Genomic DNA, 18922 nt, shown 5'->3' with positions numbered 1-18922 from the left:
TAGGTAGTCTTCACCGCTCGCTTCAAAGAGCAATGCTATCATTCCAAGCAACCCTCGGTGCTTTTTCTTCAACCGTAATCCATACTGGTCGTACCTGAAAAAACCAAGTATATAACGATAGTAAGGTCACATTCTTCTCAGGACTTATTCGGGATACCTGAAGACTCTGTTGGGCTTGCTCCACCCTTCGCGCTGTACGTGTTTCAGTGAGTTTCGATGCTCGCCTATTCGGGCAAATCAAAAGCGTCTCGGGAATCCTTCAGACAGAGGGGCGTTGTCAGACTTGCAGAATGGTGAGCAAGCACTGCAGCTACTGTCAGGCTTCTTTGTCGTCGGTAAGGTGTACGCGAAGAAGCCGAGAGACTTGTATCTAACTGAGGATAAACAAGAGTAAGTCGCAGTATCTAGAATATCATACGCTAACAATCTTTCACTGAAGCCAAAGCCAGAAGACCATAGTTCTTAACTGTCTTCCTAGCACTCCCCCCTCAGCCGCTGCATCGTCTCCATCTTCCTTGATTGATGCCTCAGTATTGCCAGTACAGGTACAAAGCCCGAATGCTAACGTATATCAGAGAAAACGTAGAATTAGGGCAAGTGTAAATACGGATGTATCAGTAAGCACCAAGATAAGGACAAACATCGTTCGTGAACATGTCGCTAAAAGTACAAAATGTAAACCGCTCGTCATATTCAAACTCAAAGTACGTCCATAGCACCGACCATAGTTCAACAGGTAACACTGGGGCGTAGGCGCTTTTGGAATCTTCCTCCGTCATGTTTAGGTATAATGAGGCACCTGTCCCTTGTCTCCCTCCTTCCCTTCCACCAGCGGCTGCACCCCATTATCAATCTTCTTCGGCCCCGGCCTCTTGAAGTGTGCCTTTAACGGCTCCCAGCTCTCCGCATTGTAACCTTCCTGCAACTTGCGGCACTTCTTGAGGCCCCAATCTGTCACGCCGATCATGAGACAGCTCTCGAACATGAATGCCATGCTACCTTCGCCAACCTTATTTGGCTTCAAATCAACATTCGAAGCCTTCTCATGGGTGGCGGCATCCGGACCGTGCCCAGACATGATATTGTGCAGAGAAGCGCCAGCCGGTTGGAAGCCGCCGCCGGTTTTGGCATCGTACTGGCCTCCAATCAATCCCATGAATTCAGACATGGTGTTGCGGTGGTACCATGGCGGACGGAAAGTGTCCTCTGCGACCAGCCACCGCGGCGGGAAGATGACAAAGTCAGCGACTGCTGTTCCCGCTTGGGGTGATTGCGCAGTGAGCACGGTGTAGATTGACGGATCGGGATGGTCAAACGAGGTACTCCCTATTGTGTTGAAGCGTCCCAGGTCGTATTTATAGGGGTAGTAGAGGCCATGCCATGCGACTACGTCAAAGGGCGTCTGGCGTTGCTTAGCAGCGTACAAATGGCCGGCAAACTTTGCTAGAATCTGCCATTCTGACTCCGTGTCTTCGTCAAAGTCGGCTACTGGAGCTTGGAAGTCTCGCGCATTGGCAAGACCATTTGAGCCGATGGGGCCTAGTTCTGGAAGCGTGAAGTGGCCTTCATATAGCTCTAGAATGTAGCCTCGTACAGGGCCTTCAGGAAGTGTAACGCGATAGCGAATGCCACGCGGTATGATGCAGATTTCGTTTGGCCGCACGACCAGACGACCCAACTCAGTCTGGATGTCGAGTACACCATGCTGAGGTACGATCAAAAAGTCACCGTCAGCCGAGTAGAAGGCCTCCTTGGGGTCCATATCCTTCCCAGCAGCGTAGATAAAGTACCCCACTCCAGACTTCATCGTAGGGTCTCCAGCACCTGCAACTAGATGGAGAGAGTGTACCCAGTCTACTGTCTCGTCATGGTCAAAGGGGTCCCATCGTAGCTGATTGGGAATGAAGTGGATCTTTTCCCACGGCTTATTCTCAGGGTTTGTGTTGAACGTCTTCGATTCGCGGGCCTCAAAGTTGCTGTGCCCACAGGAAGGCAGGATACGGTAGAGCCATGTCTGCTGGTTCTCATTTCGAGGGGCTGTGAAGGCAGTGCCAGAGAGCTTCTCGGCGTACAGGCCATATGGAGGCTTTTGTGGGGAGTTTGTGCCGATTGGCAGCGCACCCTCTACTGCTTCAGTCCTAGGGACTTGTTAGTAGGATGTAACCATAGTAGTCAAAAAGATACTTACTCATGGTAGGAATTGAATCCGTTTTGATATCGATACTTTTCCTTGAATGCAAACTCGGTTGAAGGCATGGTGGATTGTAGTAAAGTCTAGATTGAGCCCTCTCCACAATAATGCGGGCTGGCGAACTGCGGTTTTCTTAAATACAGATCTTCACGGATGTTGCGGGGTGTAGGATTGTAGTAACCACCAGCGAGCTGCTGTTGGGCCATAGTTAGCTTCTGCGCAGTGCGGCAATATGCGGCTTCACATTCCGTGATTTATCGCGTTGCAAAGAAGAAAGCGGAGAATTGCCTGGTCGGCTATACCCCACACGAGGGATGGGCAGACCCCTCGTCTCGTTGGTTAGAGGCGGAATTTTTCCGAACTCCGCGTTCACCCTTTTCCGTCACAAGCCGAGAGCAAGCAGCAACAAGTGGCTCGGAACATATATTCCGAAATCGGATTATTACTATACATCAGCGAAACGGGCGAGCACACCAAGTATTACAGGGTCGCATATTGTCTGGTAGAATTCTGAAACCTGGTTACCAACGTTGCTGCTTGCATCACCCCAGGGTCTCTCAAAACATCAGTGGAATTAGGAAACATCACGTCAGGTCTTCCAGCATGACTTCACTTCGGTCCTGGTTCGCCATACCTCGAGGATCACACTTCTCATTAGCAAACATTCCTTTCGGCATCATCTCAACAGCCACGTCAACGTCTCCACGGGTGGCTGTGGCGATTGGTGACCATGCTTTGGATCTCGAGGCTTTTGCTGCGAACAATGGTTTCTCTGGTCTATCCACGATACAGCAACATCAAGCTGTCTTCTCACAGCCCTCATTGAATGCATTCGCAGCCCTTGGCAAGCCTCTTCACTCTGTTGTTCGCAAATACATCCAGAGTGTCTTTGCCGAAGACACCACCTTTCCAGATATCCTCAAGACCAACTCAACGCTTCAGAAGCAGGTACTAGTCCCGCTTAAGGACGTCCAGGCACATTTGCCTTTCAAGATTGGCGACTACACAGATTTCTTTGCTGGTGTTAACCATGCATACAACTGCGGCGTAATATTCCGAGGACCCCAGAACGCACTACAGCCCAACTACAAGCATCTTCCGGTCGGCTACCATGGCAGAGCATCTTCAGTCGTACCCTCAGGAACGCTAATCCGCCGTCCTAATGGACAGATTCTTCTCGATCCTACCGCCGAGAAGAAGGTCCCTACGTTCTCTCCCTGCAAGAAACTGGATATCGAACTTGAGCTAGGTGCCTTTGTGTGTGGATCAAACAAGCAGGGAGTGCCGATTCCAATCGACGAAGCAGAAGACAACCTGTTCGGGGTGGTACTCATGAATGATTGGTCAGCAAGAGATATACAAGCATGGGAATACGTACCCCTAGGTCCATTCAATGCGAAGAACTTTGGCACGACCATCAGCACTTGGGTTGTTCTAGCGGACGCACTTGAGCCTTTCAAGGCGAAAGCTCTGGAGAATGATTCCGAAGTGCTGCCTTACCTGAAAGAGAAAAACGACAAAACCGTCTATGACATAAATCTTCAGGTGGATGTCAAGAGTAAGTTTGTTCGCCGTGTTTTCTGAATAAAGTAGGCTGATCATGACTAGCATCATCCGGTAACAACACCACAATATCAAAAGTAAATGCCCGGAACTTGCTATGGTCCTTCCCCCAGATGCTGGCACATCACACTATTACCGGTTGCCCCTTTCAACCAGGCGATCTACTCGGATCAGGCACTATCAGTGGCAGCTCTCCAGCAGAATACGGAAGCTTTCTCGAGCAAAGCAACAATGGTAAGTCCGCTATCACGCTGGACGGTGGTGAAAAGCGGACATTCCTTGAGGACGGTGACGAGATCACGATCAAGGGGGTATGCGGTACAGACGAGGAGGCCCTGGTTGGGTTTGGAGAGTGCGTTGGGCGGATCGAGCCCGCACTGACACTGAGTTATGCTTGAAAAGGTCATACGTGGACTGACTAAAGTGGATAAATATCCACATTTCACAAGGCTATAGATACAGCTAGTAATTCTAGGGAGATGTTCTCAAGGGAACCATTCCAGTTTTTGAGAGGTCCGCTGCGTTTCCACGCCCAGGGATGAAATATTACATAGATGGATGGTTTTGATCACGATTTCCTCTCCAAAGACAAGTTTCAGCATCGGCAGACGTATCCTCGGATTCTCGTTTCAAGAGCAGGGTCAATAAAGTGAGGAACACTTCCGCTGTCATTGTCTCCACCTCACCCCCCAACAAGTGCATTCGGTTATCCAGAACTCATTTCGGGCAATTATCAATCCACCTACGTTGGCTCCTAGGTTTGCTAAGATAACCTTATGGTCTCTTGAAACGGCTAGGCAATGATCTCACTCCCCGCGCTTCTCCCCGCACCACGCTAAATGTAGTTTCAAAGAGCCACCATTTGCGGTCTAATTCCGCTACACGTCCAGAAACACCACGCCGGATGAGCACTTCACATGCCCCGCCCACTGCGCAGCAGTTTCCGGACCATGGCCAGTCAGGTACAGGCTAATCTTGCTGAGCCTGACGCCATGTCACCGTTAGCCTCTCGTGGAGGTGAATGCATGGCAGCCCGAAGGGAGCCGAAGGAGAACTGTGATATAAGTCTACCTGCTGCCCTCCAGACTGAGTAGCTGGTCAAGCTCCGGGAACTCCTTCCCGGCCTCAAAAAATCTACCGACCTTCAAGATCTGTCAGAATAATGACAATTCCTATCTATATTGCCGGCGGCCTTGTCCTCTCTTTCTTCCTGTACAAACTCCTCTACGGCACCGATACACCGAAAATCAAGGGCCTTCCGGAGATCCCAGGTCTTCCTCTGTTTGGAAGTCTGTTCGAGCTCGGGACCAACCACGCCAAAGTAGCGCAAGGATGGGCAAAGAAATACGGGCCAGTCTTCCAGGTGCGGATGGGCAATAGGGTAGGTTCTGAATATGTCCAAGCCTCTTATGGCAATTGAAGCTTCAAAGAGGCACAGAAGCTAATGCAAATGAACAGAGGATTGTATTCGCCAACTCCTTCGACTCTGTCCGCCATCTCTGGATCACGAATCAATCCGCTCTCATCTCGCGTCCTATGCTCCACACCTTCCACAACGTCATCTCTTCTTCACAGGGCTTCACAATTGGAACCTCGCCGTGGGATGAGTCCTGCAAGAATCGCCGAAAAGCTGCTGCTACCGCCCTTAACCGCCCCGCGGTTCAGTCCTACATGCCCCTCATAGACCTCGAGTCTACCGTCTCTATCAAAGAGCTGCTACATGATAGCAAAGGGGGAGAGATCGATCTCGACCCCCGAGCATACTGGCAGAGATACGCGTTGAACACGAGCTTGACCTTGAATTATGGATATCGTATCGATGGCAACAAGGATGCACCGCTACTAAAGGAGATTGTGGATGTGGAACGTGGAGTGGGCAATTTCAGGTCTACGAGTAATAACTGGCAAGACTATATTCCACTACTAAGACTATGGCCGAGTCAAAGTAATGAGGCGATTACCTTCAGGAAGAGGAGAGATGTGTACATGGACAGATTACTCAACACCCTAGAAGACAAGATCGAGAAAGGGACGGATAAGCCATGCATCACTGGAAACATCATCAAGGACCCAGAGGCAAAGCTGAACAGAGGTCCGTCAAACATGGCTCGACCATATACCCCTCATTTCCATGAGACATAGACACTGACTAACGCCCTGCAGCGGAAATAAAATCCATCTGTTTAACCATGGTATCCGCCGGTCTTGACACCGTCCCCGGCAACCTAATCATGGGCATTGCCTACCTCGCCACACCCGCAGGCCAGAAGATCCAAAGACGTGCCTACGAAGAAATCCAAAAAGTATACCCCGACAACGACGCCTGGGAGCGCTGTATCCACGAAGAGAGAGTACCCTACATCACGGCCCTGTACAAGGAGATCCTCCGGTACTGGTCCGTCATCCCCATCTGCCTGCCCAGAGTATCCATCAAAGACATCGAGTGGAACGGCGTGACCATCCCCGCAGGAACAACATTCTACATGAACGCCTACGCCGCAGACTACGACGCTGAGCACTTCCAGGATCCCCAGTCCTTCGATCCAGAGCGCTACCTCCACATCCCCGACGGAGCGGGGACGCCTCATTACGGGTACGGCGCGGGCTCGAGAATGTGCGTGGGATCCCACCTTGCTAACAGGGAGCTGTATACTGCGTTTGTACGGCTCATTTCTGCGTTTGAATTCTCGCCGCCCGTGGACCCGAGGGACGAGCCGATTATGGATTGTCTGGAGGCTAATTCTTTGCCGACGAGCTTGACTATGGAGCCCAAGTATTTCAAGGTTGGGTTTAAGCCCAGGAATAGGGAGCTGCTTGATCGGTGGATCAAGGAGAGCGAGGAGCGGACGAGGGACTTGATGTAGATGTGTTTATAACGCGAGGCCCATGGAAACTCCCAAGTGCCTCTCATGCTCAAGCTTTTACTGGAGAAATACCATCCTTCTCCAGGAACATTTAGAAATTATCTCTCGAGTACGTCAATTCTCAATGCGTTACTGCTCGAGCACCAAAGAATCAAGGAAAGAACCGCAAAATGCACCCAGGCTAGAGAGATACAATTGAAAGTTATGATTGCGATTCATATTTGGTTGATGGTGTATAGACGGGTTGAATATGACGGAACGCCAGGCTATGCCAGACTGAGCAAAAATAGTACCACCTTTTTGGCCCTGATATGATAGATGTGTGAAATCCCATGAGCTATTCAGCTGCCTGCGTGTACGAGTCTACTCTTCATCTTCGTCATCGTCGACCACCCTTCTCCGCTTCGTCCTACTGACCACAACCTCATCATGATCAGCATCATCGCCACCCCTCCCCCTCTTCGGACTTGCCATGATCCCATCGTCAAGGTCATCGTCATCATCCTCGACAATCTCGGGCTCCTCATCACTCGCCGCAATGAAGTCGTCCTCCTCGTCGTAGTCGTCTTCCCTATTCTTGCCGGGTCGTCCATAGTCGTCGTCATCACTCCAGTCCCGTCGGAGACCGCTCTTTTGTCGTGGTTTCCGTGGCCCGCGAGGAGCGCCCTCCAGGTCATCGATGTCGAGACCTCCGCCAGATGAACGGCCGCCGGGGCGGCCCATGGTGCGGTTTGCGCGTTCGGCCTGGCGTGCTTCGTGCTTTTCGCGAGCGCGGGCTTGTCGCTGCTTCTCTTTGAAGGTGGCCTCTTCGCGTTGGCGGCGGAGTTCGGGGTCTTCGTTCACGTCTACAAAGGAGATGGCATGGTCGGAATCGTCGCGGCCGCGTGTCGCTAGTTCGGCAAGGTCATTCTGGAGCTTTTCTAGGGCGGCGTCTTTGAGGTTCGCCGCGGGAACCACGTTGAGTGCGGTTGTGAGCTTGTTAGTTACGCGCATGACGTTTGCTTCCTCATAGGGCGCAACCAGGTACGTGTAGCTCTCCTTCTTTGAGCTTGTTTTATTGCCTGTCCTGTCTTCCTTGATGGCGGTTGGTGTGGGTATCTTTGGGTTGACCTGCGGCGGCGCAAGTGTATTCGCATCGATGTCAAATTGAGTCGTCGGATCGTTCGCAAACTGCAGAGTAAGAGAGCCGTCTGACCAGCGTAGAATACGAGCGTTGGACTGTAGTTCGGCGTTATTTGAGGGCGACCGCCGCCATCGGATGGTGGACATGGCGGTGTTGTATGCGGAGAACTGCTCTGACGCGGCAAGCTTCGAATGATGGTCTGTGATGGGAGGCTGGAAGGTTTTGTGGCTGAATGCGGTGGGTTCGAAGGATAGAAATCGCGGGACTTTGAGTAGATAGAGTTCCTTGTCGGTGGGTTCTGGGACGGCATGGCGCGCAAGGTCGGCGTCCATGAAGGCGAAGGTCTGTTGCTCGACTTCCTCGGCCGCGTCTGCCGCTCTGGCGCGATCTACTCGACCCTCATCGTCGCCCGAGTCGAGCTCTTCATCGTCGAGCTTGCGCTGATCGCTAGCAATATAGTTAGTTGTCGTACGTCCAAGTTCCTCGATAGCTGCTCACGCTGGCGCATCGTCTTCATCGCCGAACAGATCATCGACTTCCGCGTCTAGGCCGTCCTCTTCGACGGTGTGTCGCGGCGTGCCTTCTTCTCCATTCTCTGGCGGAGTCACTTCTCTTGCAGCCTCGTCATCTGAGAGTGTTGGGTCGTGAGCCGCGTCGGACATGGCTGTCGGTTGACCAGGGCTTCCAATGCGCAATTGACTGATTCTCGAGAATAGCGTAGGGCGAGGTAAGTAGACGAAGGGCGCGATCGAGGGCAGATCAGCGCAGGCAATCCAGATACGACGGCAGAGGTAAAGGCGCGTGCCAGGATGAATCCATTGCTGGCTGCAGTGAACAAAGTTCCGAGCACAATGAAGACGCGCTTGCCGAATCCGTGATAGCGCCCCGCCCCTTCTTCGATACCGCCTTGGAGGTGGGCCCAGAATCGCTGGCCGCTCGAGACGTATCACCAACAACCTCGCCCTCTATCGCTCTGCATACGCCCTCTGTCACCCTAACTAAGTGCATTCGCTGACCCCGCACTTCCTCTAAGACTCAGCATATCCCGAAAACGCAGATTATGGCGTCCTTCTTCTCCAGCGTGTGAGTGCTTGGCGCAGCTCCCTTCCCCCAATGCTCTTCGCTTTCTCCGCCCCCCCCCAGTCAAGACCCTGCTTTCGTACTTGTTTCAGTTGCTTTCCTGCGTCTTGTCTCACATTTCCAAACATCCTATATGCACGCCACTTGCAATATAGTCTCCTATCTCTTCTCTTCATAACTCGCCCAGTCTCGCTGCCTGAGGCTTCCTTTCCCTTCTCTGACATATTTCTGATAGACGCCAAGGACTGGCCGGGCGATCCAAGAGCAGCCAACAGCCAGGCAAAGGAAGCAGTCCCTCGCCCACGACTCCTTACTCTGCATCACCTACTTCTCAGCAACCCCCGAATGTACCGCCCATGCCAAGCTCACCTGCTTTATCTTCGGCCATGTCATTCGAAAGCCAGGGTCCTCTACCCGAAGGGCCACCTGGCTCCCGTCGACCACCTTTCTTCTTCCGTGAGGAGTATTCCAGCTTGATTGTCAAGGGTAACTTCATGACGTTGGCTGCCAAGCCATTACTTGTTGAGGAGGGCGAGTGGCTTGCACATCAAGGCATGTCTCCCCTTCATGTCAAAGCAGGGCCTTGTACTGATCGCGTGACCAGTTGTCGAACAGTATCGTCTACTTGAGCAAATGATCGAAATCATCAAAGTAGTAGATGACCGGACTAGCAAACCTATTTGTAACCCAGACGTCTGCCCTACCATGTCTGCTAGTGGCCACACATATACGTGGCTCGACAACAACAAGAAGCCCATCAAGATCCCCGCAATCCAGTACATCAATCTGGTTCAGAAGTGGATCGTCGGCAAGATCAACGACGCCAGCATCTTCCCGACTGACACTACCTCTGTCACTGCCGCAGCATCAACCTACGCCTCAGGCTCCGTAACACCCAGCGGATCTGCACCCCAACCTCTTGGACCTACCAGCCTTAATGCGCCGCTGTCGCAGCTCTCGGGTCGCGACTGGCTCGGCAAGTCGTCTGGCTTCCCGGAAAACTTCGAGGGTGACATCAAGAGCATCTACCGCCAGATGATGCGGTGCTACGCACACATCTACCACGGCCACTGGCTGGAGCCCTTCTGGAACGTGGGCGCATACAAAGAGCTCAACACATGCTTCATCCATTTCGTCAACGTGGGCAAGCTATTCAATCTCATCGGGGAGAAGGAGATTGAGCCCATGCAGCCTTTGGTAGATCTTTGGGCGGAGAAGGGCTTGCTTCCTGCAACTTCCAAAGAGAGTGCGCCGCCGAGGAGTTCTGGTGGTCAGCAAGCTGCTCCTGCGTCTTGAGCAGATCGACTGAAGAGGATCGAATCTGCGACACGCCTTTTGGTATGGTAGCATTGACTCCGCAACGGAGATATGTCGACATCTTTCGCCTTGCATACCTAAGATGGAATGAAATTTGATAGTGGTTGGGCGTTAGGAATCATTCTAGGAGTAAACCTGCTTATACATAGAGCAAATAACGCTTGATACGACCGATTGCAGTTTGGCTTCATTCCTCGTGATGTACAAGTGTGTGATGCCGATACCATGGTACTGGGTTAGACGAGAGAGCATTAGTGATGGGTGCCGAGCATTCCAATGTCGCTACCAGTCACAGACAGTCCAAACAAAGGCAAAATACACACAAGGTTATACAAAAAGACCGTTGCCATTGATTCTATATCATTCGTAATGTCATTACTGTCGTTTGAGCCGGAAGACCCGTGTGCATTCATGACCCCAATATGCCACCATGTGCTTGTAGGCCAGGGCCACAATAGGAAATGAATGATAAAGTCACGAGAAAAGCCGCCTGAAGCCAAAAGCGAGAACAAAGAAAAGAGCAGCTCTATCCGCACTACTCTGGTACCGAGAACCATACAAGCCCCTATTTCCGCCTCGCAACATAATAATAATTCTTCACTCCTTCCACCCAAAAAACCAGAGGACACGGAAAAGTCGTAAACAAAACAAAAGAAAGAAATGGGTCGAAAAGCTAGTACCGCGCCCCCATTGGCGGCGGCGGCATAGCACCGTACGGGTTGGCATCCGCATAGGACGTAGGATAGGACGGGTTGGCGACTACAGGATACGCATACGGATTAGCCATGGCTCCATTCATACCTCCCATCACGTTCTGCCGGGCTTCCTTTTCCCTCCTCTCGCGCTGCTTCCTCCTCTTGCGACGTCTGGTTTCAAGCTCCTTGACGCTATGGCGCTGCTCGTTCATTTCTTTCCACTCCGAATACGCAGACTTGATACCGAGGGCAGCAATACCCACGGCCGCAGCGTCTTGGAGCATGTTTTTGGACTTGCGTTTACGCGATTCCTCGGGCGACATTTCGCCTTCAGAAACGAGTTTGCGCCTCTTTTCTGAGGCTACCATGGACGAGTAGACGCCATGCGCCGCGTGGATGGTTGCCACCGTGGCCAGCCCGGCAGTGAGGAGTTCCTTACCTCTAAGCTTCTTGCGCTTTTGCTCCATATCGGTCGTAGAGTCAGAATCACTACTTGAATCTCGCTTGCCTCGATCGCCTCCACCCTGTGCTGTGAGAGCACCAGCGCCCGCTCCGCCTGCTGCCGCTAGTCTGCGATCTGGGTTAGCCCGTGAAGGAGCCTCGGAGTACTGGTCGTCCATACCGCGGCCTCGGCTGTACGAGCGATCGCGACGGTTGCCCCTCCGCGATGGTACGTAGCTGTCTGCACTGGAGGAGCGTGACCGCTCCTTCCGAGAGCGAGACTTGGAACGTACTCGGTCGTAGAGGGCCTTGCCTGCTGCGATGACAGCACCGGTACCAGCTACTTTGGCGAGTCCGTTGCCACCTTCGTGTTCACCATCACGGGATTGGGAGCGTCCACGGGAGCGAGAGCGTCCAAAGATTGACCTAGAGCGGGAGCGGGAGCGGGACCTAGAACCATCACGGCCGCGAACTCGAGAGTTGGAGCGGGAGCCGTTGGCAAGACGAGTTGCAACAAGTCCACCTAGAGCTGACTCGACAACATGTCGCTTCTCGTGCTTCTCGGGGTCTCTGTCAATGAGACCATCGATACCGGCAGCACCGAGAGCAGCAGTTGCGATTCGCTGGCCCTTTGCACCAGTCCAGGGGCCTGGAACATTGCGGCTGCGGAAGGCTTCAACAGCGCCGGCCACAATGGCGGCTTTGGCGGCTTGCTCCCACTTCTCAGACTTGCGGCCTCCACGGCTGCGGCTGCTGGACCTCGAGTCATGGCGGCGGTCTCGACGATCATCGTAGTAGCTGTTCTTGTCGCTATCATAGCCGCGGTCGTCGCGTCTGGGGCGTGAGCGGCTGCGGCCTGTGACTGCGCCGATGACGCCTCCAAGGCCTGCAGACTCGCCGAACTCTTTGACTTGCTCGACGATGGACTTGCGGCGCGAGGGCTTGGGTCGGCTCGAGACCTCGGAGTAATCATCGTCGTAGTCGCGGTCACGGCGGCCACGTCCACGGTCATGACGGCCGTAGTAGTCATCATCGTAGCCGCGATTCACCGAGCGAGTGCGACGTGGAGGGGCATACTCTTCGCGGTACTTGGTCTGCCTGTACTCGGCGCCTGGGGGAGGAAAGTCACGCGCAATGTCTTCGATGCTGTCCTCGCGTGCGGGGCGGTAGGCCAGGTCTCGCACAGGCGCTGCTCTGCCACCGCGCTCGATGTAGGTCGTCTCTGTGACATACTCGGGATCGCGGGTGCGGTGCCGACGGGGAATGTCGTAGCTGTACTCGGACATGGTGCTGCTCTATACCCAAAACGGGCGAAGAAGGTGGTTTCTCTCAGGGGTCCTGGACGAGGGAAAATGTCGGTTTGAGTCGGTCCTGGGCTAAGTTCCATGTAAGCGGATGCCTGAGGGGGAAGAAGAGACAGCGGGCCGTGACATACCGGATATTTTACCGCTTCAGAATGGAGTCACTTGGCTGCTGGCGCAAGTTTACAGTGTTCGAGGGCTGTCGCAACGAAGAAATGAGGGGTGCCTGTGAAGATACGGACAAAGGTGGGTAGGGGAGTGTACTGATGATCGGGAGTTGGCGGGGGCACAGGCAGGCAGTCGTATTTAACAAGATTTTTGCGGACGGGGAAGGTGGAAGGCTGATGACTGTCCGGTGGTCTTGGGACCCGACAGTGGTGGGGTTGCGCCGAAGATATTACCAGAAGATTGAGGCTGGGGGGGGGAGGGGAGAGAGAATTGACGTCACTGGGGCCAGCTTGGTTTGCACGACAGGCCATTCCACCACCATCTACCAGCGACTACGCCCACAATAATGCGCGCCTAAAGCGAAGACAGCGTCTCATGATACGCTCGCCCTGCACGCTCCTGACCGGCTGCTCTCACCGACGCATTCTTGCTGCGAACCATCTGCAAGCACAGCCCCTCCCCGGCCGCCTCCGAATTTTGACCGGTGCCTCACTTGGGGTCCGTCTCTCCCGCTGTCGCAAGGAGAATCCTTTTACAAACTATACACTGGTACTCCTCTCTATGTGTAGCAGTCGTTTCGCCCTGATTTACGGCCTGGTTCGAGCGCATTGCTCGTGGCGCATAGGGCCAGGTTTTCCTCCTGCACCCTGCCAACTCATGAACAAAACTTGATGACGAAGCCTGGGGAGCCATGTAAGGATATGTGTAAGACATCACGTGAGACGCTTCCAATTGGTACTATCCAGTCGAGCTTGCGAGGTTGAAGCCTGTTCTCACGACGTTCTTAGGCTAGCATGACCTTCAACACTGGTATTGGCCCAAGAATGGCGGGAACGAGTGATGCCTGACAAGAACTGAAGATGCCCAATAACGGGCCTTTCTGCTGCCCTCTACGTTATATACTCAAATGTAGGCTAACTATTGCTTTGGGGTGGTCTCGAGATTTTGCGAGTGGTAACATCTCCTTGCTCATTGTATTGCTGTACCCATGATTTTCCTTCAAACTCGACACACCACCCCCTTCAGACCAGCCGCCTCCTTCTCTCCTCCCGTCCTCCCTCCTCCAGCCTACTCTCACCACCCGTTTTCCTCTTCTGTCCAAGACTCAGCGTAGCCGTCATGTCCCCCATTTCACGCTCCAGTTCCTTTGTAAACTCTTGCAACGCAGGTATAATACCAAAATGGCCTTTGCTACTCTGTGCAAGAAGTTGAAAGCTGCGCCGTCCTGGCTCCGTGTATACAATAGCCCGGATGGTAAGGTACTCTTTATCGCGGCTGTGCTTCGAGACCACCTGCTCGCGCTCGAAATCGTGACGGCAGACCAAGATTGCGAATCCGTGGTTGGAGTGGTGTTTCGCAGTGTAGAGGATGTGAACGTACTCTCGGATGAGGTGAGCGAAAAGAAGGGAAGCGCGTGCGTGGAAAGCGGGAGAGGAGCGAAGAGCGACATACCAAGAATTACTTCTTTGAGCTCGCGCTGGAGACGCAGCTCATCCAGACGATTTATGTCTGTATCGCAGTGCTTGAGCATTGTTGCTAGATTTCTTCGAGAATGGGTGCGCGAGAAAGGGAGTGGTTAGATATTTGGAGGTGATGAGTGGATGAAAAAGGAAGCGGATGAGAGGGGGCGTGCATAAGAGAGGAAGTAAATGAGAAAGGAAGTAGTTATATACAAGCAGAAGGAGGTCTTCCTTGATTACGTTGGGTACCCTCACCTCACTGCCTCGCGCTTTCCTTCACCACGGCTCTCATGTGTCAACAGCATTTAGACCAGCATGTTCACCCCTGATCAGCTCTTAGTGATATATATCGTTCAGGAGCATTGTGGTCATTTTCTTCTTCAAGCTAGTCGGCTTACTTGATCTAGAGTGATCAGTTTCGAGATACATAGGTTCATGTGAAGAAGGGCAGACGGTGGTCCTTTCCGCAGCCCGAGACTTTACAGAGGGGTTTGATTAGGGCGGTGTCGTTTCCAGGGAGATTTGCATGCCAGGTTTCGCAGTGCTGATTACTGATGGTCGAGTTATGACGACGGCTGTTCTAGGGGAAAGCGTCAACTAACCCTACAACCTACAAACAGGCCTGCCAATAGGCAGAGTCAAAGAGGGTGCGGCTCTGAAATGCATATCTTACTTTACGGATGCCGATATTGTGAACTGTTTGTAATAGTCATCCAACATTTTAGATACCATGTGGTTGAAGTGAACATTCGTATGTTACATTATATCGAATATCCTCCACACCGTTCCCAATGCATATGATACAGCCCAATATACAAGATTCTCCATTCATAATTATGCCTTGATCGTAAATCGACTAGCCTCGTCACTGTGCACCACCTTATCCGTCCTCTTGTCTTCCCACAGATTCAATCTCGACATCTTCTCCAATTCCCGTTCTCTATTCAACCTCTTCTCTTCCTTTGCCTGCTCCGCTGGAGTAAGCTCCACACCTTCTGCTTTCTTCTTCTCGATCGCCTCATCTGCCAACGGCTCCCTCTTGTGTAACAGCATCTTGACCTGATCACTCAACTTTCTCGCAGCATTTCTTGCATCATTGGTGTCCAAAGCTCCATTGGCTCTCGCAGCATCCAGAACCTCCTGCTTCCTCTCCTTCTGGCCCCAAGGCTCGAGATCGGGGAGCTCAGGCCAGACGAACGGATCGTCCATCTCGACCGTCATGTACTTTTTCGACTCGGGACGGAACCAGTGCCGTGGCTGTTCGCGCGTGTCGCGCACCGGCATTTGCTTTACGTATGACCGAATGTTGAAGCATTTTACATTGTATGCGTGGTAGAGATAGTCGCGGAGGTCATATTTGGAGAAGTCGAGTGGGACGAGGAAGCGCGCGTGGTAGGGAGAGATGCTTGGTGTGCGAACAAGGGCAACTGTGAATTTGGGACTATAAGATGCTATTAGCATACGTTCCTATAATGTGCGGTGTGCAGATTCCTACAGGTATATTTTCTTGCTGCCAAATGCTATCAGCTTCTTCGTGATGGGTATGGCGTCCATGGCGAAATTCTGCGGAGCTGGTGGGAGGCGCGATGCCGATGATGCTTGACCAGGTGCGCAATTGAATGCCGAGAAATTTGATGGTCGGAACGGAAGAGCTGCTGTGTTCAATGGTCCCTGGAGCGCCGCGGTTCGTTGTCCTCTGAACCGCTTGGTGAGGCTCAGAAATCGATCGGAGGTCGCGCAAGACTCCCGCGTCACGTGCTGCCCTAGTTCATCAGTCAAACCTCAGAGCCTCCGTCCGTCTGGAATCATCACGACTCTCGACATTATTCCACGGCACAACTGACATACTCTCCCTCAAAGTCATTCCCGGCTTCATGGATGTTGAGGGCCTGAGTTGGTCTATAGGATTCGGCATGATGTACGCACTGAAGCCTCGAGCTCATTAGCTAACGAAGTCACGCAAATCTTAGGTTTGGAATGATTGAGCCTCATGTACTTATACTATTGTATCATGTGCAGAATTTTTAAGAATAGAGGAAGCAATCAGCACTGCTCCTAACCACGCTCCTTTGTAGAGAACATGCTTAGCCGTGCTGTAGTTCTCTCCTGACCATGTAATAGTAGGTGAGATTGTCAGTTGGCTGCTGTGGGACCTGCGTTCCCCAGTTGCTATTTGCAAGCCTCTCTCATGCCTTCTCTTTTCATCAGAACCTCCTTCACCTTCTCTGACAGCAAGTTCCAAGGTTTTCAAACTTCATCTCGGCATTGAGGTTTGCCACTTCTTGTTTTCTCTTTCCCCGTGGCTCATAAGCCATCACTACCTCAACTTGCCTGAAGTCACTTTAGTCACTAATCGGCCGTTACATTTCTTCGTACTTGCAACGAATGCAAAGTGCATATTCTATTAAAGACTCCAGGCAGGTGTTCTTTGCAAGCTGTTACGTCACCTCCCGGGCACTCTTTTCAAGGCGAGGTCACCTCGACTTCTTAGCTACCATCTCGTTGATTGCACCACCTGAAAATTTATCACTACCTAGCAAGCTAAACACCACGGATTCATAGCGATGACCGGCTGGGATGATACGGCCACGGCTTCGGCTGTGGATAAACATGTTTTCATCGGAAAGCCGAAGAAGATCGTCCCCGTTCCCCCCGAGTTCCGTCGCATCACGCATGCAGCGGAGCGCGACATGCTTGTCAACGATGTCAAGATTAAGACAGATTGTCTGGTGACTCCACACTGGAATCAGGGCAAGATATTCCAATTCGACATATACGGTTCCGGCGCCGGGCTCGAAAACGCCATTGCTCACCTTAACCATTGGATCTCGAATGCACACGTCAAGTCGAAAGACTCCTCGGCGTGGGGTAAAACACCCGCTTTCAACCCAAACCAGTGGTACTACGACCGAGTGGCAGAGCTGGAGGGCGATCGCAAGCAGGTGTTCAAGGGCCCGGCCCCAACATTTCCTCAAGATGCACCCAAGCTGCCTAGTGTGAGTCGTCTCCTGGCTTCCAAATGAGACTCAAGAGCTGATCTATCTAGGTTATTGTCGACTGGCCTGAGGTTCTCCGAAACCATTCCATCACTCCTCGAGATGCGTTCGACAACAAACTGGAAGTCCTGGATAGTCTTAGAATGCGTGATGAGGTCTTCATCACTCTTCTACCAAACAACAATGGACTTTGGCAGGTTGAGATCCTTGGCTTCGAGCTAAGCAGGGTTGAGCAAGCAGAGGCGCATTACCGTACCATGGTCGAGAGGGTTAAAACTGATACATTCAGCCTTCAGCATCCGCTTAATATGATACTTGATGGTGGAGAGGGCATCCATGTTGTCCTCGAGCAAGCCGATTACTGGTGGCCTCAACGCAATGACAGGATTGTGCCCCGGTTGCTTCCTTCTCCGATGATGGACAGCCCGGGGTGCTTTCGTGGAGAGGGATTACATTCCACGCAACTGGCGAGGATACAGAACGCAATCCAACAGGCCCTCGAAGATGCTCGATGCAAGAGAGGCTCTTACGACTTTGCTGTGCGCCTTGGATGTCTTGCTCTTGGTTCGCAGAAGATACCCGATGACCAGGTCGGACGAACTTTCCAGCAGGAGGAATTTCTGAGGGCCGTCGATTCTAGGATTGATCTCATGGTGAAGAGGTGGTCAGTAATCGTATCCTAAACCAGTTCATACAGTTGCTAACCGCTTAGGGTTGTCGACAATGAGCTTGGGTTGGAGATCCACCGCCAACTCGTCACTGCGGATCATCTGCTCGAACCAACAAAGTCTGCCGTCTACTATGGCCATACCCCCGCAACCCTGAACCAAACTCGGCCTATATTCCGGGGCACTTGGGTGTTTCGTGATCCTAATAGTTCTGTCAGCCAGCCTGCTGCACCCGTTCGCCATGTCGGAAGGCCCGCTCCTATGCAGCAGAACACACCTGCCCCTGCAGCCCCACCCAGTAGTCTTTTCGTCGTCCAAGTTGACTGGACAGATGATGAAGATGGTCTGTATGAGAAAACAGACACTAGGTTCTACAAGTTGGAGCCAGGCAAAGCCACACCTAAGGTCAACATGGATATAAACCTGATGGAACTGGGAGAGTAAGCTTTTACTTTCATTGATCAAGTATAAGAAGGCTAACCTTGATTAGGAGCAGAGGCTGGCATTTCGCCCTCGAATCAATGATTCCCGTGTCACGAACACTTGTTTCTCCTATACTGACCGACTTCGCCAAGGGCGTGGCAATGCGACCGAAATACAAAGTGCATTCTGCGGAGCTCTTTGCGCACTGGGACCAGACACCTTCCATTAAGAAAAACCTCCAACATGGTCGTCTCGACAAGATCTACTCTTTCGGAATCCAGAAGACTTGCTACAGGGTTGAGCTTACCGCGATGTGGTATCCACAACAGCAGATGCCGGTTTGGGGCCTCGGTGTTCGTCATTCGGAATGGGCGACTCATCTTGCTGAGTTGGAATGCCTGGATGTCGGCTGTCAAGCTACCTGGGGCAATACTATTTCCACTTTCCTACCCGACAATGGTCTCACATCAAGTGCGAGTACAAACGAGGAAGACCTTGGAATGAAGGCCCTGAACCTGGACGATAAGGATGAAGTGTCTCCTCGTGATGGTATCCGGATCTTGATGGAGAAACTGATGCAGCTTTCTGAGATCGTCAGCTCCGTCACTAAAGCTGAGGGAGGTGTGAGTATC

At 52.4% G+C, this 18922-nt stretch overlaps 10 protein-coding genes across 10 annotated transcripts; 4 read left to right on the top strand and 6 right to left on the bottom strand.

Moving 5' to 3' along the window:
* Positions 1 to 393: 393 nt before the first annotated feature.
* K460DRAFT_347082 (homogentisate 1,2-dioxygenase-like protein) lies at positions 394 to 2443 on the bottom strand. The gene is made up of 2 exons (XM_040931334.1): positions 2189 to 2443; positions 394 to 2138 (listed from the first exon to the last, which is right to left on the bottom strand). The coding sequence occupies exons 1-2, from the start codon at positions 2254 to 2256 to the stop codon at positions 782 to 784; spliced, it is 1425 nt and encodes a 474-aa protein (XP_040783355.1). The 5' UTR covers positions 2257 to 2443; the 3' UTR covers positions 394 to 781.
* Positions 2444 to 2794: 351 nt separating this feature from the next.
* Positions 2795 to 4152, top strand: K460DRAFT_295338 (Fumarylacetoacetase; the record flags this gene model as incomplete). Its single annotated transcript, XM_040929554.1, has 2 exons — positions 2795 to 3749; positions 3800 to 4152. 2 exons carry the CDS (start codon positions 2795 to 2797, stop codon positions 4150 to 4152), a joined length of 1308 nt encoding a protein of 435 aa, XP_040783354.1.
* A 764-nt stretch (positions 4153 to 4916) lies between these two features.
* Positions 4917 to 6618, top strand: K460DRAFT_295658 (cytochrome P450 phenylacetate hydroxylase-like protein; the record flags this gene model as incomplete). The annotated part of the gene is made up of 3 exons (XM_040929580.1): positions 4917 to 5135; positions 5213 to 5846; positions 5918 to 6618. The coding sequence occupies 3 exons, from the start codon at positions 4917 to 4919 to the stop codon at positions 6616 to 6618; spliced, it is 1554 nt and encodes a 517-aa protein (XP_040783353.1).
* A 363-nt stretch (positions 6619 to 6981) lies between these two features.
* K460DRAFT_295483 (uncharacterized protein) lies at positions 6982 to 8403 on the bottom strand (the record flags this gene model as incomplete). Its single annotated transcript, XM_040929564.1, has 2 exons — positions 6982 to 8188; positions 8240 to 8403. 2 exons carry the CDS (start codon positions 8401 to 8403, stop codon positions 6982 to 6984), a joined length of 1371 nt encoding a protein of 456 aa, XP_040783352.1.
* Positions 8404 to 8801: 398 nt separating this feature from the next.
* Positions 8802 to 10117, top strand: K460DRAFT_380576 (Mob1/phocein; the record flags this gene model as incomplete). Its single annotated transcript, XM_040935275.1, has 3 exons — positions 8802 to 8824; positions 9057 to 9373; positions 9426 to 10117. The coding sequence occupies 3 exons, from the start codon at positions 8802 to 8804 to the stop codon at positions 10115 to 10117; spliced, it is 1032 nt and encodes a 343-aa protein (XP_040783351.1).
* Positions 10118 to 10253: 136 nt separating this feature from the next.
* Positions 10254 to 10859, bottom strand: K460DRAFT_192377 (uncharacterized protein). The gene has a single exon (XM_040927129.1). The coding sequence runs from the start codon at positions 10693 to 10695 to the stop codon at positions 10390 to 10392; it is 306 nt and encodes a 101-aa protein (XP_040783350.1). The 5' UTR covers positions 10696 to 10859; the 3' UTR covers positions 10254 to 10389.
* On the bottom strand, positions 10812 to 13027 carry K460DRAFT_347070 (uncharacterized protein; the record flags this gene model as incomplete). The annotated part of the gene is made up of 2 exons (XM_040931333.1): positions 12710 to 13027; positions 10812 to 12650 (listed from the first exon to the last, which is right to left on the bottom strand). Exon 2 carries the CDS (start codon positions 12558 to 12560, stop codon positions 10812 to 10814), a length of 1749 nt encoding a protein of 582 aa, XP_040783349.1. The 5' UTR covers positions 12561 to 12650; positions 12710 to 13027.
* A 543-nt stretch (positions 13028 to 13570) lies between these two features.
* On the bottom strand, positions 13571 to 14370 carry K460DRAFT_420656 (uncharacterized protein). Its single transcript, XM_040938092.1, has 2 exons — positions 14196 to 14370; positions 13571 to 14124 (listed from the first exon to the last, which is right to left on the bottom strand). The coding sequence occupies exons 1-2, from the start codon at positions 14272 to 14274 to the stop codon at positions 13766 to 13768; spliced, it is 438 nt and encodes a 145-aa protein (XP_040783348.1). The 5' UTR covers positions 14275 to 14370; the 3' UTR covers positions 13571 to 13765.
* Positions 14371 to 14885: 515 nt separating this feature from the next.
* K460DRAFT_321269 (mitochondrial ribosomal protein subunit L23) lies at positions 14886 to 15902 on the bottom strand. Its single transcript, XM_040930471.1, has 2 exons — positions 15699 to 15902; positions 14886 to 15644 (listed from the first exon to the last, which is right to left on the bottom strand). Exons 1-2 carry the CDS (start codon positions 15755 to 15757, stop codon positions 15038 to 15040), a joined length of 666 nt encoding a protein of 221 aa, XP_040783347.1. The 5' UTR covers positions 15758 to 15902; the 3' UTR covers positions 14886 to 15037.
* Positions 15903 to 16711: 809 nt separating this feature from the next.
* Positions 16712 to 18916, top strand: K460DRAFT_321268 (uncharacterized protein; the record flags this gene model as incomplete). The annotated part of the gene is made up of 4 exons (XM_040930470.1): positions 16712 to 17199; positions 17250 to 17863; positions 17912 to 18307; positions 18358 to 18916. Coding segments are annotated over exons 1-4 (2001 nt in total), but the record flags the coding sequence as incomplete, so codon positions are not given.
* Between the last annotated feature and the right edge of the window lie 6 nt (positions 18917 to 18922).

Source organism: Cucurbitaria berberidis (genome assembly GCF_010015615.1).
Source record: "Cucurbitaria berberidis CBS 394.84 unplaced genomic scaffold K460scaffold_6, whole genome shotgun sequence".
In the NCBI taxonomy this organism is placed as follows: Eukaryota; Fungi; Ascomycota; class Dothideomycetes; order Pleosporales; family Cucurbitariaceae; genus Cucurbitaria; species Cucurbitaria berberidis.
Note: the sequence above shows the minus strand (reverse complement) of the source record. Positions and strands in the feature narration are given on the sequence as shown.

What these genes read in the sequence shown, in the direction of transcription:
- K460DRAFT_420656 (XM_040938092.1), bottom strand. Translation starts at nt 14,274, where the DNA reads ATGCTCAAGCACTGCGATACAGACATAAATCGTCTGGATGAGCTGCGT. An exon ending in GCTCAAAGAAGTAATTCTTG is followed by an intron (nt 14,125 to 14,195) that starts GTATGTCGCTCT and finishes ACCTCATCCGAG; the next exon opens with AGTACGTTCACATCCTCTAC.
- K460DRAFT_192377 (XM_040927129.1), bottom strand. Translation starts at nt 10,695, where the DNA reads ATGGTTCTCGGTACCAGAGTAGTGCGGATAGAGCTGCTCTTTTCTTTG.
- K460DRAFT_347082 (XM_040931334.1), bottom strand. Translation starts at nt 2,256, where the DNA reads ATGCCTTCAACCGAGTTTGCATTCAAGGAAAAGTATCGATATCAAAAC. An exon ending in GGATTCAATTCCTACCATGA is followed by an intron (nt 2,139 to 2,188) that starts GTAAGTATCTTT and finishes ACAAGTCCCTAG; the next exon opens with GACTGAAGCAGTAGAGGGTG.
- K460DRAFT_321269 (XM_040930471.1), bottom strand. Translation starts at nt 15,757, where the DNA reads ATGGACGCCATACCCATCACGAAGAAGCTGATAGCATTTGGCAGCAAG. An exon ending in GGCAGCAAGAAAATATACCT is followed by an intron (nt 15,645 to 15,698) that starts GTAGGAATCTGC and finishes AGCATCTTATAG; the next exon opens with TCCCAAATTCACAGTTGCCC.